Here is a 19,017-nt window from a genome sequence, read left to right as displayed (position 1 = left end):
TTCGAAAACTTCATTTACAGAGCTCTAACTTCGAGAGCTTCATTTATAAAAGCTTCATTTACAAAAGCTCCAGCTTAAAAGCTTCACTTGCAAAGCTTCACCTACAAAGCTTCAGTGCAGGGTATACAAATACCGCCTCCAAACAACCGCCACTTCGGCTCATACATGGATTAAATTTGAAGTCTCCAGCCAACAGTTTCTATTGACTGAAAACTTGGGGGATTACATTATGTACCATATATTGGGCCTCAACTGGGCCTCATAAAAATACTTGGGGGACTTAGCCCATCACTTATGTATTGATGAGCGAACCCTTATTCTATAAAAGAGACTCCCTCACTTTCATTAGAGAGCACCCATTATTCATGTATTGAAGAGCGAGCCTTTATTCTATAAAAGAGACTCCCTCACCTTCATTAGAGAGCATCGCCATCAGCTGAGCAACCGCCTCGCCGCGAGCATCAACTCTAACCCATCACTTATGGATTGAGGAACGAACCCTTATTCTATGAAAGGGACTCCCTCACCATCATTAGAGAGTATCGCCGCCTGCTGAGCAACTGCCTCGCCGTGAGCATTGACTCTAGCCAATCACTTATATATTGAGGAACGAGTCCTTATTCTATAAAAATGACTCCATGACCTTCAACGCCACAAGCCGAGCCAACCAAGACAACATAAGCCACAAACCGAGCAGCCTCGCAACATGTGCTACTTCTAGTTGAGCATCATTTCAGATTGGGCACCGCCTCATATCGAGTATCAGTTCTAGACAACATCTAGTTACTTCGGCCCACACATGGACTGAATTTCAAGTCTCCAACCAAAAGACTCTATTGACTGAAGACTTGGGGGGATTACTGTTTGTACCATATTTAGGGCCTCCGTATTTAGACCTCCTATAAATACCCGAGGGACTCAAATGTAATTATGTAATAAATAGAGGGCAAATATGTAATAAGTGAGGAGCCCTTATTCTATAAAATGGTCTCTTCACCCTCACAATAAGGAGGGCTCACTCTCATATTCAGAGTTCTCATCCTCACAGAGGAGCTCTCTCTCCCTCACAAATAGAGAAATACAATATCAGTGTGGACGTAGCCCAAACATTGAGGGTGAACCACGATACATATTGTGTTATTTACTTTCTTGCAGATTCACGATCGGATTTACGTTGTTCCAAAAACTTCGGTTTTGTGCATCAAAAACGCATTCATGTCAAATTGCAAGTTGTTGGCAAAAAGGTTAATTCCTTAAATTTAAAGCATATCCATCAATGATGGAGAAATTTTTAGCTGTGATGGGAACACAAGTGGTACACCACGTGTTTTAACAGAGGTGGTGGAAATTTTTATTTTTTAAGTTATTAACTTTTTAGCACACATATATCACCATTTCTATAATGACACGTGGTGTACCATCACGTATACCGGTCACACTGAAAAATCTCTCACAGTGATGTCCAAATTTGACCTTTGAATTACACAAAAATTATTCATAGACTCATAGTTGGCCTCATAGTTGGCCATTTTAATAATATCACTCCGACAATACTCTCTAAATCTATTTCAAATTTTTATTTATTTTATAATGAGATCGAATCATTTGGATAACTGTTCACAAAATGAGATCTAGCTATGCCTTTGAATTAGTCTTTTGGGTGTGTTTACGTCAAGTTTTTCTTAAACGTCGTCCGCTAGGCTGTTTGAGATGCTCTTTTAACTCCAAATATTTCCATACCATGCCGTGTCCATAATCTCATGCTACGATGGTATGGGTCCCTTATATATCAACTTGTCCTTCAGTTGGACCAACCCGTATCTAGATTGCATATTCCATGTTGCGACTGTCGCTTATCAAAGACTTTCTTTTGTTGACAATCCTCTATGCTTCCTCGTGATCGGAATTGTTTAATTTTTATGTTATGTTTCAAAAAGTTGTACGTGCCAAAAATGGGTCGACTAATCCATGAATATTTAGCCATTTGATTCAATTTTATGTGTTTTTATATTTATACAATTTGCATGACTAAACATTTGCAAGCTTGGATTATATTACTATTTGTTTAACGTGCAGATCGAGAGGAGAGGAGATCAGGGTGCAGGGAGCCGGAATGTAGCCTTGATACAGCCTTAGATTTAAAAATCGATAATATTGGTACGTTTTTTTCATATAACGATATTTCGTGAGTATTCCTTTAAATTTCGTTAATATATTGCGATAATATCGATATTATCGATAATATCGCGATATTATGAATATTATCGCGATATTATATAATATATCGATAATATCGCGATATTATGAATATTATCGCGATATTATATATAATATCGCGATATGAACCTAAAAATATTTGAAAATTTCTGAAAAGTCTCAAACATGCACATAAAGGGGTTCAAACCCCTCCCATCTAACTCCTTCGGCGAGTTGACCACCATACCACTTACGTTTTTATGAAAACATGCTAAACTATTTATATATATGGTTTTGTTTTGAATTCTTTTTGCAAGAAACAAATTTGCACATATTCCAAATTTTTTGTGGTATTATATTTTAAATTGTGTCAATTAATTACTTAGTCAATGACATGTGGTTTTTAATTTTTCTATTTTTTATTTGGTCACTTACATGTATGATTGGAAAAAATTCCCGAAAATCCCAAACCAAACCGAAAAAGTCCCAAACCAAAACCATCCCGAAAAATACCGAAATTTTCGATATGGGATTGGTTTCCAAATCCCATTTGTTTGGTAATCCTAAAATCCCGAAAAATACCGAAGTATTTGGTTTCCTATTGACTTTTGGGTTTCGGTTCTTGAAAGCCATTGCTATGGTTGTTGACTACTCTTCACAATACACTTACTCTACACATAGTGATGATGAAGATAGTGAAAATTTTGAACCTCATAGGAACTCTATGTGGTACTTAGTCACTCATGTATCTTACCATGCAATGTATAAAGTGTAAAATATTGTACTAATTCATTATATATAAACGATTATGGTGTGTTTAAACTTCTTTCATTAATTATTATATATTTTCTACACTCACAATGTTTGCCAGCTCGCTATATAATCAACTTAAATCAGTTAAATCCATCATGCAATGCATTTCCTTCCAAATTTTTATGATAAATTAATAGATAATTGACTAAATAAACATCCTGTAAAGTTTCAATAAAAATTTCCAAGTTTTTCTTACAATTTCAGTGGTTTCCATGTAATTTTTATCGATATCGATATTATCCCGATATTTCCATCGATATTTCCGTGTTTTCGGACTACTGATATTTCCGATATTACCGATATTTTCTTCCTTGGATACAGCTTATGAGAAAGAAAGGACTGGCTGCGGCCCTGCCACATTTGTCCCACAGACAGACATATTAAACCCATTGGGGAAGGGAGAAGGTATTGCTTGTAAAAACCCATGCTATGCTATCCACTAGTGTGCCCACGTTTTGGGATAATTCTTCCATCCGCCATGTTCTCTAATATCGGCCAATGGTCCCTTATTCTTTTGCTTTTTAATTTTTTTTTTCTTTTTCAATACAAGTAATCAAGTATCACTTAGTACTATGATTTAGTGATATTTCTTTTCACTTGTAAGTGAGAGGTTTTAGGTTTAATTCTCACCAAATGAGGTGTTGAACCACATTATTCTAGCTAACCCATTGTGAAACTTGACCCACTTCCTCACCTCTTAGTATAGATACTATTTTTTGTTAAAAAAAAAAAATACAAGTGATAAAGTAAACTCGAAACTTTAGATACTGGACAGGAGTAAAAATTCTTAACAAACTAAGCCACATGTTTCTATTTTCCAATAAAAACACAAATTAATTTTCCTTTTAACAAAAGGCCTAGTATAAAAAAAAATAAAAATTCTACTTCCATTATAAATAAATTATTAGCATTATTCAATTTGGGATTCTCAATATAATGATAACACTAAACGTTTGATTATATATATAATTAAGGAAAACCAATACAAATAGGAAAAAAATTTAGTCAATGTCATAGAGGATTAGGTGAGACATACTACATATCAAGATCCGGACTGCAACTGCCAACGCAGTCTACTTCCCCGCTTAGAGCAATTGGAACCATGCCACTATGACATGAGCTAAGGAAACTCAATTACTAAATAGCAAGGTAAAACACATCCTAAAATATTTAAGGTTGTACTATAATTGTACTTAATGGCACAAAACATAATTATTACCATAACAAGTAGAAATGTATTTGGTAAAACAAAATAAAAAATAAAAAGGCAAAACCCATTGGCATTGCAAGTTGCAGTATATTAGTGGCTTCAAGATTAATTAGGCGCCCATTAGCACCTTGGGCAGGTGATGACTTCACCATTACCTTCGGCGTGTGGGGCTGCGTACCTCACGTGAGGTACACTCGTGTGGCAGTGGAAGTCGCGTGAGGAGTACGGCTAAAGGACAGGGTTAGGTGGGAGGCGGGTGCGGGTAACAGTGTGCCTACGTGTATTTGTTTATTTGACAGCTGTTTCCCGCGTAACGACATTTGCATGTTGGTTAAGTTAAAGATAGGGGAATACTCACTAGAGAGATAATAACCCTTTTTTTGTTGCTTTCCTTGCTCTCCTTTTCTCAATTTGTTTGAATGTACTATACACACATCTATTTTTACTTCTTATATATCTTTTATTAATTTCTATCATTTGATTTTCTTCAATTCATCCGATCCAACATCAAAAAATTATAATAGTTTTATTTTAGTTCTAGTAGCTCTCGTTTGCTATTGTTGTGAGTGAGTGAGTTGTCATATAGGCCAATCATGCTTAAGAACATCTTTCGTAATCAACGTTGGTCACACTTTGAACTACATTTGTAATTTTGCGTCTGATCATGTTTTATGTTCAACCAACTTCATATAAAGTTTGGTCCTTGTATTTTAGTCTCTTCAATGGTGTTGAGAAAGCTGATATATGCGACAATGCTACCAAAAATCTTTCTTTGTATTCCATATTATATTATATTAATATTTGAGTGAAAAAGACAGTGTTATTACAAAGTTAATCGAACCTAAAATTTGATGAATTTAGATTATAAATTCAACTTTTGATACGTTGTGTTGAAATGCTTTTGTGAGTCTTTTCGACTCCCGGAATGGTGGATTGCTGTGGCAAAACCACTAACGGGTGCCCTTTTATAAATAAAATAAAAATTCTTATGTACATCCTAACAAATTATATATGGTAATTGAAAATGTCAAACCATACTAACTTCTTTGAACCATTAATTGATGGATTTCTTTACATTCTATATATTAATAATTAGATGTGGTATTAAGTTGCAAAGATGTAACACCGTTGCTATAAAGACCTAAGGCGACCTCCACCAGATTGAAATTAATTTGAAGATCAAAGTCCAAAGGGATGAAGCAACCAGGAAGGGACCAAACAACAAACCATTCAATTGAATCAATTCCGCCGGTTAGACGGTGGGGTCGGTTATGGCAGTTCAGTTTCAGGTGGGGGGAGCGTGACCGGCACGTGGCGGTTGGAGAAGTAGGCAGTTAGGGAGATGGCCGCTGCCCACTGTAGTAGTGTGGGCCTGAGATTTTACAGGCTGGACCGGACAGATTTGCAATACCTTCGTCCCCCGATTCTGCTACTTAATTTTGGTCGTTTCGTAAGTCAGCTCATCAGCACTTCCGTGCGTCCGTTTCCCTTCTCTCTTAGAAAAAATCTTTTTCTCGCCCGCCAAATCGCCAGCCTGGCATTTGGTCAAAATCATCCGTTTGCTTACGCTTCCCATCCAATTCCAACCCCACCACCCCCAACTAAACCAAACCCTACCCTTCCCTTTCTAATTAACATCTAATTTCTCATTTTTCAAATTCAAAATTTTAGATCTTATTGTTCCAGATAAAGATCACAAATGTTATCTGGAGAAGTTTTTGAGCGTGATCGTGAAATTGTAAGTGATATTCGTGATTCATTTATAAAATAAATTTTTTATTTGATTTGTCTGAATTTATAATATATTATGTTGTCGTTTAGTTATATAATTACGGGTTTGACAAAAATGATCGTTTGAAGGCGACACTCAAATATGTCTTCCTTATATTGAACCCCATGATTGCGTTCAATTTAAATATATATATTTTTAATAAACAGTATTACTTACACTAAAATGAAGGAGGTGACTTAGCCTCACAATGAGTTAATAATAATATGATTCAAATTCTCATTTGGCGACAATCAAATTTTAAGACCTTAAAATTGATTACCACCAGACCGTAACTAAGTGACTTTTCAATTTAAATATTTGACAAAATAAGTTATTTTTGTTGGTATATTTAACAAAATAAGTTAAACAAAATAATAAAAAATCTAATAACAGCAACTTCCCGGTCATTGTTTAACTTCCAAAACGGCCGCTCAACATTTAAATCCCGCGGTTTTAGAGACGTGACATATCTTCAATTGTTTACTGTTACCGTCTTCACCTCCCACTTCTCATTTAAAGTTTCTCAATTAAATATGGGAACTTTAACGAAAAATCACATTTTTACACTAAAAAGTCAATCATGATACTATTCACTTTACCCTTTATTTTGTCCTTATCATTAAAACTCAAAGTTTTCAAGCCATTTTCATTAGTTTTCCAATTAAATATTTATTTAAAACTCAAATTAAATAAAGAAAAAAGGAAAATAAAACTAGCGAAATAACCATTGTTACCCGGTTATATTAAAAAAAACTAAAACTATTAGAAAAAAGGTGAACGTGAATGCAAAGAACAGAACAGACTGTTTTAATCATCTAACATAACTTACGTTTTTATCAATCAAATAAACGGTGATCATCGAAGTCAGTCAAGATTCATTAACTTGGAGGTTGTTGAACCGTTGGGGGCTCCACCATTGATCATCATCTCGGAGCCTATCGTTCAAATTTGAGAAGACTTTACAAGATTCTAGTGAAAAGAGTAGGGCAATGGCAAGAGTAGCCGAAGATAATTTTGAAATCACTTTTATTTTAATTTTTCCCTTTGTTTTTTTTTTCATAAATAAAAAAATAAAAAGGCTAAACAGATGGAGTGATTAGATTTTCTACGTGTAGGTTAGAGGGAAAAGGAAGCGACGCGTGGTAGTTGACAGCTGTATGCTAATAACTGCCTTGCCTGGAAAAATCCACACTCGCAACGGCTCAGACCGGTTACTCGGACCGGCTATCCCCAGTTACCTATATCTCTTTCCTCGTATATATCTATACCCACCCGCATCTGTATCACCTTCTTCTTCTCAGAATAAGGTGAGGCTCCGCCACCGCCTCCACCGCCGCCAACGCCGCCACCTCTTCTCCTTCTTAAACCCTCTAGCCTGCCTCTAGAATACTATTTATCATTATTTTCGAGCTTTATTTCAATTTCTATTTAATTTGACAAAAATTTAGGATTTGTTTTCTATGGCTTCCACAAAGAAGGTGGTGGATCGGATAAAGGGTCCATGGAGCCCCGAGGAAGACGAAGCGTTACAGAATCTGGTCAAGATCTACGGCCCAAGAAACTGGTCGCTGATCAGCAAGTCGATTCCTGGTCGATCCGGCAAGTCTTGCCGTCTGCGGTGGTGCAACCAGCTCTCCCCGGAGGTGGAGCACCGCCCCTTCAGTCCCGAAGAGGACGACACCTTAATCAGGGCCCACGCCCGGTTCGGAAACAAGTGGGCCACCATCGCCCGGTTGCTCAACGGCCGCACCGATAACGCCATAAAGAACCACTGGAACTCCACCCTCAAGCGCAAATGCTCCTCCATGTCCGAAGATTTGTGCTCCGACGTCCATGACCACCCGCCACACAAAAGATCCGCCAGCGTCGGTGCCGTTTCGGGTACGGGTCTCTATTTTAACCCGGGTAGCCCGTCCGGATCCGATTTGAGCGATTCTAGCTTGCACGGCGGTGTCTCTCCCTCGTCTCAGGTCTTCACCCCCATTGCGAGACCCGTACCTCCTCCCATTGCTCCGCCGCCGATGGAGGCCGCGACATCAGCTGTGGCCGTTGATCCACCCACCTCGCTCAGCCTCTCGCTTCCCGGATCCGAGTCGGAGTCGTGTGACGGGTCGAATCATATGGGGTCCGGATTCGGATCCAATCCGATTGTTGGTCCCACCCAGATGGTAGAGCAACCACATGAGGTAGCAGCTCCACCGCCGGTGGTAGGATTGCTGCCGCCGCCGCGTCAGAGCAATTTGAACAACAATCAGCAGTTTTTCAGCTCGGAGTTCCTGGATGTGATGCAGGAGATGATCAGGAAGGAGGTGAGGAACTACATGACGGGGATTGAGCAGAAGGGGCAGTGCATGCAGACTGAAGCCATCCGAAACGCTGTCATAAAGCGTATCGGGATTAGCAAAATCGAGTAGCTACAGGAAGGAACCAGATAGAATGACGTAGTAGTGCTAGTGATGATGATCATCAAGATGATCGAGAAGATGAGTCCGACCCGGATAAATTTAGCCCGAAAGCTCAAACAAAAAGAAAAAAGATCCAACTCTGTTATTAAATTTCCCTTTTTCGTTTTTGTTTTTATTACTAGTGAAAATAATTTTGGTAGTGTACAGATGGCCGAAATGCGCATGTTTATTAATGGAGGGCACAACTGGGTAGACGCAAATTTCAAATTTTACCAATTTGTTTTCAAATATTTTTTTTGGTAAATCAAAAATATAAATTGGGAAATTTTGAAGAATTGAAATTCTACTCAATTAGGTTGGTTAACAATGAAGATGTTGACGGAACCACAATTGGTTACAGCAGGCAACCCAATTAACTTGTTCTTATTCACACTTTGTATGATACTTATTTTATTTTAGCACAACCAGACTTGTAAACGGGTCAGGTTCATTGGGTTTGGATCAGATTCAACCTGTGAACCTGATCCGTTAATTTAACAGGTCATTCAAACTTAACTCGTTAAGTTAACGGATCATTTGTTTTCTCCGTTAATAATTTTTATTTTATTTTATTTTATTTTTATTTGTACATTTCATCCAAATCAATTACAGCCCTGTTTTATATAGTAGAATTCGAATTCCAGAGAGGAAATAACCAGATCAAGGATTCAAAATCGAAGGGCTTTCCCTGCTGCACAATGTGAAGTACACAATAAGAATACACGATGATCGGTTTCTTAGTCTTTTGGTTTAGGGTTTATATCTCAAATCACACCATCTCGCATATCCCATTCAAAATTTCAAGCAAATTCGGAACTGAAATTCCGAACAAACTTTCAATTAAATTATAACATCGTCTAAACTGTGGAATTTGCATATAATCGTTCCATAAATAAACAATTAAAAATAGATAAGAAAAGGAATTTTATGTATCAGAAAGACGATAGGTAGGAATTGGTCACCAGCAATTTCGGTATGGCTTCGATCTTGGGTCTGGTAGCTTTGTGCTTCTCTAGAGAGAGAAACAGTGAGGAGAGAGAAAGGACGTACAGAAACACGGGTGTTAAGTTAACGGGTTTCTTTTAGGACTATTGAAATTACATAAAAGTCTTTAATAACGGATGGTTAACGGGTTTTACGGATTTATCTAAAATGATTCGTTATTTAACGAGTGATTAACGGGTTGATCCATTAACCACTTGACCTGTTTATCACTCACCAAAATACTAATTTTAACTGGTCGAATCGGTCAGGTTGAAAATGTTAGGTCTATGTACAACTCCATCATTGTTAAGGGCAATGGCATTACTATTTATAAATATAATTTTTTACTTTTTATACTCTGTAGGTGTGATGATATTTTTAATTACGCTCGTTAACCTTTGTAAGTTTGTTTAAGTGTGAATATTGTAAAATAATAACAATAAAATTCATAATTGTTTCCTATTTTATAATTTTTGCTGTTGTATCATTTTTTACAGTCGATATCCAAACTCATGAGAAATTCAATGCACCTAATTTTTCCACGACTTAAAATGGTAATTTTTCCACACTTTTTTGCCATTTAAAATCATGCGGTCTAGATCATCGGGTCGTTTAGAAATCCAACGACTGAGAATTTGCTACGTCAAAGAGGCGTTGGGATGCTCTAGTGCAATTGTTGCAGCTCTTGTTGGTTCACACTCTCTTCTGCGCATGAATTGCACACACCACACACAAAAAAAATTAAACAATGTGGCTGACGTTACGCTAACATTAGCTTTACTTGCTGGTGCAAAGCCGGACGTAACTTGCTCGGGCTTGACATAGCCTACCACTTGCCTTATTCTTCCTGGACCTGTGGCTTTTTGGGCTGGGGGGTACTCCAAATTTAGGGCCCTTACCCTTGTCTTGCACCAACCGGAGATGATGTATGTTTGAACCATTTTCTCAATAATTTAGTTTAATTTAAAGAGCATATTAATAATTTAAATAATTAAAAAAGATTATAGCCAAGGAAAAAATAAACTGAGTAACATTATTGGACATCGATACAGTTTTTATCAAATTAGGGAAGAAAAAAAAAACCTAAGCGGTTTTTTTCCAAAATATAACCTTAAAGAGTTTCCAATCTCGGACTCTCAGTCATCTTGATACTGTAGAAGCATCTCAACTACTTGCGTCATAGTAGGCCTTGCATCTCTGTCTTCCTCCGAACACCGAAGAGCCACTTTCATGAGCCCTTCTCCCTTCTTGCTCTCTGTATTTTCAAATCCTCCGTTCATGTTCTCCCTCACCCGTGAAACCATCATCTTCTTCTGCGTCTCCCCTCCACCTTCCGATGATTGAACACCTTCCGCCGGGCTTTTTCCGGTCACCATCTCCAATACAACAATCCCATAGCTGTAAACATCCACTTTAGAAGTGATGGGCATGTTCTGAATCCACTCCGGTGCCATGTAGCCTCTTGTTCCTCGTATCCTCGAAAACTTCGAGTTGCTGACTTCACTTCGGTTTAAAAGCTTGGACAAGCCAAAATCCGCCACTTTCGGGTTATAGTTCGAGTCCAAGAGTATGTTTTGAGGCTTCACATCACAATGTAGTACCCATTCCAAGCATTCTTCGTGCAAATAAGCCAGCCCTTTTGCTGTCCCCACAGCAATTTCGAACTTTTGATTCCAATCGAGCACATTGGAAGATAACTTCTCAGCCAAGGAACCATTCTTCATGTACTCATAAACCAGAAGCCTGTGCTTGCCTTCCACGCAATAGCCCCACATTTCGATCAAGTTCATGTGGTAAAGCTTCCCAATCAGGCTCACTTCCGCTAAAAACTCTGCTTCCCCTTGGGTTGCAGCATTCAACTGCTTGATTGCTGCGACGCGTTGATCAGACAATGTGCCTTTGTACACAATTCCTCCCCCACCTCTCCCAATTTCTTCTTTGAAACCTCGTGTCGCCTTTTTCAACTCGGAGTAGCTAAATCTTCTGAAACCGGTTACAGCATGAAGGTAGCCTTGTGTAACCACATCCGACTCTTCTTTCTCTTCGCTGCTTCGCATCACAAAATACCACACAACAATGATACAGATAAGTTCAAGACCCCCCAATGCAGATGCAAATTTCAGCATAAAATTGACGGAACCATTTGTACTTTTTTTCTCATATGTTCTGGAAAGCTGGCTTGTGAGTTTGCTCGAGCACATGTTGAATCCTTTTGCAGTAGCATTATACGAAGAAAGGATGGATTTGGGCAGCTTCAGATACAGCTCTCCTGTAAAACCAGGCGTGCGATAACCGTTTCGAAATTGAGTCTTGGGATAACAATTGTGATGGCCACCTCCAAACTTGTAGTGGAAACCTGGACAGTTGCATAACTCTAAGCATATAGCTTTGCACTTTTCTAATGACGTGTTAACGTAAATGAAGTAATCGTACCCGAAATATTCAACCCTCGGAAGATACATAAAGTCGAACTGATCTCGAGCTGTACTACTTTTACAAGACACATTGAAACCTTCTGTAGTAGGCTGGCATCCATAAGCCCAGTCGTTTTTGTTTCTCATTTCGTAGCCTGGAAGGCACGAGCATTTTCGACCCGAACTAGGCTCATACGTGCACAAACCATTAGGCCCACAAATGCCATGAATTTTGCAGGGTTCAGCAATTGCTTGCCATGAAACAACCCATCTATCTCCCGGGCTTTTTCGACTGTACAATCGGAGATTACCATCAACATCCGCCTTCACTCTTCGCTGCAACTTCACGCCATAATCTGATGACATAAAATTAAGTCCATCCGATGCACTGAAATTCCCCAAAGCATCTAGCACTGCAACCCTAGAGTTGTTGTAAGTTGTCCTTCCAGCTTGCAAACTTAGCAGCCAAGGATCATGCCAGTATATGCTCGAAACCTCTGGGCCGTCGTAAAGAAGCCGAAGCGTGTTATCATTGTCGAAAAATAGAGAGTAGAACCCGGATGAACAGTTAGTGAGGCTTCTTGAAGAGACAAGCTTTGTGTTCCTAGTAAGTTGCTGCTGTGGTAAAAGTGTGTCTGTGGGGGAAGCAAAGCTTTCCCACAAAGCAACACCCTTGAGAGTGAGAAGTACAAGATTTCCGTTGTCTTCGAGAATTAACTGGGCCAGAGAATTAGAAAAAACAGTGTTGGAGGACCAAATGGTATATTTTCCAGCATCGGTTAGAATAAGGTTGCCGTTTTTTTGTAGGGTGAACTTGGATCCCCTACCGTTGACCAGCTGGTCGCGGTTGGCCGTCCAAACGACGGTGAGGTTTTGAGTGGCGGCGTCGGCTGCTGCTGGCTCGGTGAACCATATCCCGAAACAATACGCATTTTCACCCACCGGAAAAAATCCAGCTGAAAACATGCCATTTGTTGAGATCAATTTGTCGGCTGAATTTTCGACCGAGAGAGACGATCCGGGTTTGAGATTATTGGACGCTGATGATGCCAACGGGGAAGATTGTGCTAGAAAAAGAAGAACAATGCACAAAAATGTAGAAGCCATGTATGCAAATTGTGATTGAAATTAAAGAAAAGGCTTAAAATGTTGTGGTTATTATAGAAGATAGAGTTGCAAGTTGCATGAATTAGGGTTTTTTTTATTTATTTTTTGGTCAATAGAGGTTTTTTTTTATTAGTTTGTATTCTTTTGACTATTTTTTTCTTTGGAATTGGAACAGTGGTGGTTGTTGAAGCCTTCTTTGAAAAATTGTGGAAAGGGAGAAGTAATTGGACTTGGATTGTCTGCCCTCTTAGTTATGGTGCCCTTCCATGCCCTCCTATTTTGTGCGGTCACGGTTAAGCCACGTCAATATTTTATATTAATTTTTTAATAAGATAATAAGACAAAAAATAATAAAAATATAAAATATTGACGTGGCTTAACCGTGACCGCACAAAATAGGAGGGCATGGAAGGGCACCACAACTAGGAGGGCAGACAATCCAAGTCCGAAGTAATTAGCATCTGCCCAAGAGATTTTTCAATGTAACTGGTACACGGGGTGGTACACCATGTATCACTATACAAATGATGGGATATGTTCAAAAATAAAAGGCCTAATCGGATAAATGGTCCCCGTGGTCATAAGGTATTCGGATGATAGCCCCTGTGGTAAAAAAATTCGGATTTAAACCCCTGTGGTCTAAATCTGTTAGGATTTATGCCCTTCTGTTAAATAATGCTGACGTGGCTGCCACAAATATGCCACGTGACTGCCAAATGTCTGCCACGTGGCAAAAATAATAATTTTTATTTAAAAAAAAAAAACTGAATTTTTACAAAAAAAAAAAAAAAAAAAAAACCAGGTCTGCAAGAAGAAGAAGAAGAAGAAGAAAGAGGGAGGAGTCGCGAAGGGAGACCGGCGGGAAGAAGAAGAAGAAGAAGAAGAAGAAGAAGAAGAAGAAGAAGAAGAAGAAGAAGAAGAAGAAGAAGAAGAAGAAGAAGAAGAAAGAAAGAGGAGTCGCGAAGGGAGACCGGCGGGAAGAAGAGGGAGGAGTCGCGAAGGGAGACCGGCGGGAAGAAGAAGAAGAAGTCCGACGGGGGGGGGGGGGGACGGGTGGAGGGTGGGGGAGCTTCTGGGTTTTTTTTGTTTGTAAAAATTCAGGTTTTTAAAAAAACTTAAAAATTATTATTTTTGCCACGTGTCAGACATTTGTCAGCCACGTGGCATATATGTGGCAGCCACGTCAACATTATTTAACAAAATGGCATAAATCCTAACAGACTTAGACCACAGGGGTTTAAATCCTAACAGACAAATTATTATTTTTGCCACGTGACAGACATTTGTCAGCCACGTGGCATATATGTGGCAGCCACGTCAACATTATTTAACAAAAGGGCATAAATCCTAACAGACTTGTACCACAGGGGTTTAAATCCTAACAGACTTAGACCACAGGGGTTTAAATCCGAATTTTTTTACCACAGGGGCTATCATCCGAATACCTTATGATTACGGGGACCATTTATCCGATTAGGCCAAAATAAAATTTTCCACCACTTCTATTAAAACACGAGGTATACCACTTGTGTTCCCGTCACAATTAAAATTTTCTCCACCTGCCCATGCATGTAATAATTGCAAGTAAATCCAGCGCTTCAGTTTGAAGATAGAATTAGACTATTTGTGTTATCTAGTTTCAAAATAAAATTAGACTATTCGTATTATTTAGTTTCAAGATGGAATTAGATTATTCATGTATGAATAAGAAAACGACGTAATTCATGGAAAAGAATTAAACTTTTGTTATCAAGTTCCAAGTGGCTAGAAGAAACGATGGAAGGGAAGGTAGTGGGTAGCTACCTTTGAGTTTGAAGGCTGCTCCTTGTGTAATCGATGCATATGATTCAACAGGAGCCGCTGGGTATTATAAGCATCCAAAGTTCTTTTATATATTTAATATTTACAAATTGCAGCACAATATTCAGTGATATCTTCAAATAACATGCAACTAGTATTTTGATTTTTCAACTCATGTACACTTTTTTAATTAATGAAAACGTTTCAAGTATATGCATTAGAGCTACTAATTAGAACTACTAAAAATAAAAATAAAAAAATTGAGAAAAAACCTCATCCGTAGCCGACCCTGCCTTTAGCCTTTGGGGTTAGCAACAGTCTTTCTTGGCATTGTCCCTCTCTTCCCTTCCATGTTTTCCCTATATTCTAACTTCTCCGTCTTCATCTCCTAGTTGCGGTAGCTCCTTCACTCTGGCAAGGAGAGCGCCTTCTATGTTTCTTATGGTTTGTGTGGTTAGACAAAGGACCACAGAAGGAAGCTCGACCATTGTCTCTCATGGTTCTTTGATGACTCATACCATGGCTTTTTTGTCAACTGTTACAAGATCATCAGAAAGTGGTGAGACCATTTCCCTCGTGTGGTGCATTCTTGGTAGTATTCGACTTGCAAGGTTTAGTCCTTGTAATACCAACTCCAATTGTTGGGGTTAAAGCTTAAAAATTTAAGCTAGAAAATTGTAAGCCATAATCCATAAATTGTTTTTCTCCTTCAATGGTTATGGCTTAAAATTTTAGGCCGAGATTATTAAATAATGATTTTTGTCTAATTTTTTCCGGTAACTTAAAAAAAAAAAAAGATATATAGACTATCCTAATTTATTTTTATGAACATTTTTACCTAAAAATTTAAATTTCGATAAATAATGGAAAATCAAACGACATACCCCATTCTTAAACCCAAATCTATAATTCAATCTTACAACAAATACTAATACAAACAATAATTAAAACACTACATACAAATTAAAACACGATAATTAAAACAATAGACATTAGTAAATAAAAATTACAAAAATTAGGTACATGATCTTTTGGAATCTTGAAAAATTTAGGAAAGGGAAGAAATAGTTTGAAAGTGGATGGAAAGAAAAATGGGAAGAATTGTGTGAAAAAAGTGAATTTCTTATGGATGTTTCAACAAAAAATAGGTATTTATAGAGTTTTTGATGAAATTGATTTACCACTATAACTTTTTCTAAAATCGTTGTAGCCGTTGAATTTTAGGCCATCAAATAATTTTTTTACCATTAGATTTAATCTCATTTAATCACAATCGTTGGATTATAAGTAAAAAAAAATTGAAATATGACGATTGGATAAACCTTTCTAGCCCCGACTCACGAAGAACCGTTGCTAGTGGCAGACAACTCTGTCCACAAGGACTCCGCCATGATCTGTTCGGCGTGTGGCGAGTTGGTCTGGGTTTTGGGCTTCAGTTGAGAGCCCACACACGCGATCGAGATGATTTGGTTGGTGCAGAAAGAATTAAGCCAAATTTTTGGGGAAATCTAGGTTTAATGAGTTTGCCGATGGCACTGATTTAGGTGGAGGCGATGGTAAAGGTAACATAGTACAGTAATAGTATGCACAACATTACATATATAAGAAACAAACAGATGTGTAATAAGACCGCTTAATGGTCTCTGTGTTTGTGAATCCGCAGGAGCTTTTCAACCACTTGGGTCATGGTAGGTCTTGCATTTTTTTCTTCCTCTACACAACGCAAAGCTACTTCCAACAGAATCTCCATCTTTCTCACATCATAATTCTCTCCAACTGAACGGTCTATGATCTCTCCCATCCTTGATCCAATCCCACCACTTCCATCAACCTTCTCCCTCACCCAATTAATCAGTCCTCTCTGCTCACCCTCAACGCCACCAACGCCAATGGTAGGGTTCTTTCCGGTCAACATCTCCAACACAACAATCCCATAGCTGTAAACATCCACTTTCGACGTAATCGGCTGGTTGTACACCCACTCCGGTGCAATGTATCCTCTCGTTCCTCGTATCCTCGAAATGCTCGAGTTTTCAAGGCCGCCCCTGTTGATTAGCTTGGAGAGTCCAAAATCTGCAACCTTTGGTTGGTAATCTGAGTCCAAGAGAATGTTTTGAGGCTTAACATCACAGTGCAAAACCCACTCCAAACACTCTTCGTGCAGATAAGCAAGGCCTTTCGCTGTCCCGACAGCAATCTCAAACCTCTTCTCCCAATCAAGAACATTGGAAGATAACTTATCAGCCAAGGAACCATGCTCCATGTACTCGTAAACGAGAAGCTTGTGCTTTTTCTCTGAGCAATATCCCCACATGTCAATCAAGTGCATATGGTTCAGCCTCCCAATTGTGTTAGCTTCACCTAGAAATTCAACTTCTCCTTGATCAGCCTCGCTGAGAAGCTTAATCGCTGCAACTCTTTGATCAGCCAGCACGCCTTTGTACACGATTCCTCCAGCCCCTCTTCCAATCTCTTCACTAAAGCCCCGTGTCGCCTTCTTAAGCTCGGCATAGCTAAATCTTTTGAACCCTGTTCCAGCAAGAACATATCCCTGCATATCCTCGTTGGAATTTCGCCGAGTAGTATTGCTTAACAATCCCCAAACCAAAAGGATACAAATGATCTCAAACCCGCCAACTCCAATGGCAAACCAGAGCAGGAATTTCACTGAACTAGCCACACTGCTCTTCACATAATTTCTATTTAGACCAACAACAACTCTGCTTAAGCAGCTTAACCTATACTCTTCCTGGGGCTTTTGATAATACGAAACATGGGTTTTAGGCACTCTCAAATACAGGTCCCCAAAAAAGCTAGGGGACCGGTATCCATTGAGCAATACCGTCTTGGGGTAACAGCTAAATATCGGTCGGTCAGGGATGCGAGAGTATTGGAACCCTTTGCAGTTACATAGTTTCAAGCATAAATTCTCACAATCCGTATAGGTGTAGTTTTCAAAGTAACCGTAATCATACCCGAAAAACTCAAGCTTTGAAAGTTTAAAGAAAGTTGACTCACCTTTGTTGCAAGTGTAATTAAATTGAGGCTCACAACCATAGTACCAATCAGTATGATTTTTCATCTTGTAACCCGGAATACAAGAGCACTTTCTACCATGAAATGGATCGTAGCTGCAGACGCTGTTAACTCCGCAAACGCCGTGAATTTTACATGGATCGGAGAAGACTTGCGCTGAAACGCTCCATTTGTCTCCGGGCTTTTCTCGACTATACAATCGAACATTTCCATCAGAATCAACCGTCAGTCTTCTCTGCAATCCTGCACCATAATCAGCTGCCATTAATGTGAAACTATCAGACGAAGTAAAGTTGCCTAACGAATCAAGCACTGCAGTTCTGCTGCTGTTATCCGTGGACCTTCCAGCAGTCTGGCCTGTAAGCCATGGCTCAAACCAATATACGCTTGAAATCTCAACACCATCGAAAAGTAGACGCAGAAGATTGTCATTGTCAAAGAAAAGCTTGTAGAAGCCAGAGGAGAAGTTGCTCTGGCTTCTCATAGAGACAATCATTGTGTTTCGGGTGAGCGGTTGATGTGGAAGAAGGGTGTCGGTTGGAAAATCAAAGCTCTGCCATAAAACGACAAGATCAAGGTTTAGTAAAACCAGATTGCCTGAGTTCTGGAGGGACAAGTGAGCTGCCGAGAGTGACGTAGTGGTTGTTGCCCAAACAATAGACTGGCCGGCATCAGTTAAGATGAGATTGCCAGAACTTTGGAGTGAGAGCTTTGAGTATTTCCCGTTCACCGGTTGGTCGCGATTCGCCATCCAAACAACCGCGCGGTTTTGGTAGTGATTGGAAGAAGGCTCGGTGAACCAAATGGCGAAGCAAAATGAGTTGTCGCCAACTTGGTGAAAGCCGGCAGTGAAAACCCCATCCGGTGAGATTAAGACATCATTGGGTTTCTCCACAGAGAGGGATGAGCCTCTACGCAAAGTGTCCGATGCTGAAGACGAAGGAAGGGGACTAATGGCTAGAGAAAGAAGAAAAATGAGAAACAAGGTGCCCATGTGACCAATGAATGAATACAACATTTGAGATGCAGCACTTAATAAACCAGTCCTACAACAAATGGTATTATTGCTATGTAGGACCACAGGCAACAAAGATTTCTGCTTCCAATAATTGACCAAGACTAATATGGTTTTCTGTTTCCACTCTGTACTTATGGTGGTAAAAAGGAGTTTCTAATAACTCGACTGATTGGAAACGGAACTCAAGTGTGTGAACTATGTCAAGGCGGCCATATATTTTACTT

At 39.1% G+C, this 19,017-nt stretch overlaps 3 protein-coding genes across 3 annotated transcripts; 1 reads left to right on the top strand and 2 right to left on the bottom strand.

The window, feature by feature from the left end:
- The first annotated feature begins 7,297 nt into the window (after positions 1 to 7,297).
- On the top strand, positions 7,298 to 8,599 carry LOC103431294 (transcription factor MYB44-like). Its single transcript, NM_001328915.1, is given in 1 exon segment — positions 7,298 to 8,599. A coding segment is annotated over 1 exon segment (954 nt). The 5' UTR covers positions 7,298 to 7,450; the 3' UTR covers positions 8,405 to 8,599.
- A 1,820-nt stretch (positions 8,600 to 10,419) lies between these two features.
- Positions 10,420 to 12,944, bottom strand: LOC103431295 (putative receptor protein kinase ZmPK1). Its single transcript, XM_008369434.4, has one exon. The coding sequence runs from the start codon at positions 12,937 to 12,939 to the stop codon at positions 10,555 to 10,557; it is 2,385 nt and encodes a 794-aa protein (XP_008367656.2). The 5' UTR covers positions 12,940 to 12,944; the 3' UTR covers positions 10,420 to 10,554.
- A 3,290-nt stretch (positions 12,945 to 16,234) lies between these two features.
- On the bottom strand, positions 16,235 to 18,795 carry LOC103424672 (putative receptor protein kinase ZmPK1). The gene has a single exon (XM_008362762.3). The coding sequence runs from the start codon at positions 18,791 to 18,793 to the stop codon at positions 16,373 to 16,375; it is 2,421 nt and encodes an 806-aa protein (XP_008360984.2). The 5' UTR covers positions 18,794 to 18,795; the 3' UTR covers positions 16,235 to 16,372.
- Positions 18,796 to 19,017: the final 222 nt, after the last annotated feature.

This window comes from Malus domestica, chromosome 15 (genome assembly GCF_042453785.1).
Source record: "Malus domestica chromosome 15, GDT2T_hap1".
Lineage (NCBI taxonomy): Eukaryota > Viridiplantae > Streptophyta > Magnoliopsida > Rosales > Rosaceae > Malus > Malus domestica.
The sequence above is the reverse complement of the archived record's forward strand: the minus strand, read 5'-3'. Positions and strand labels throughout refer to the sequence as shown.

Coding starts and splice junctions, on each gene's coding strand:
- LOC103431295 (XM_008369434.4), bottom strand. CDS start 12,939: ATGGCTTCTACATTTTTGTGCATTGTTCTTCTTTTTCTAGCACAATCT.
- LOC103424672 (XM_008362762.3), bottom strand. CDS start 18,793: ATGTTGTATTCATTCATTGGTCACATGGGCACCTTGTTTCTCATTTTT.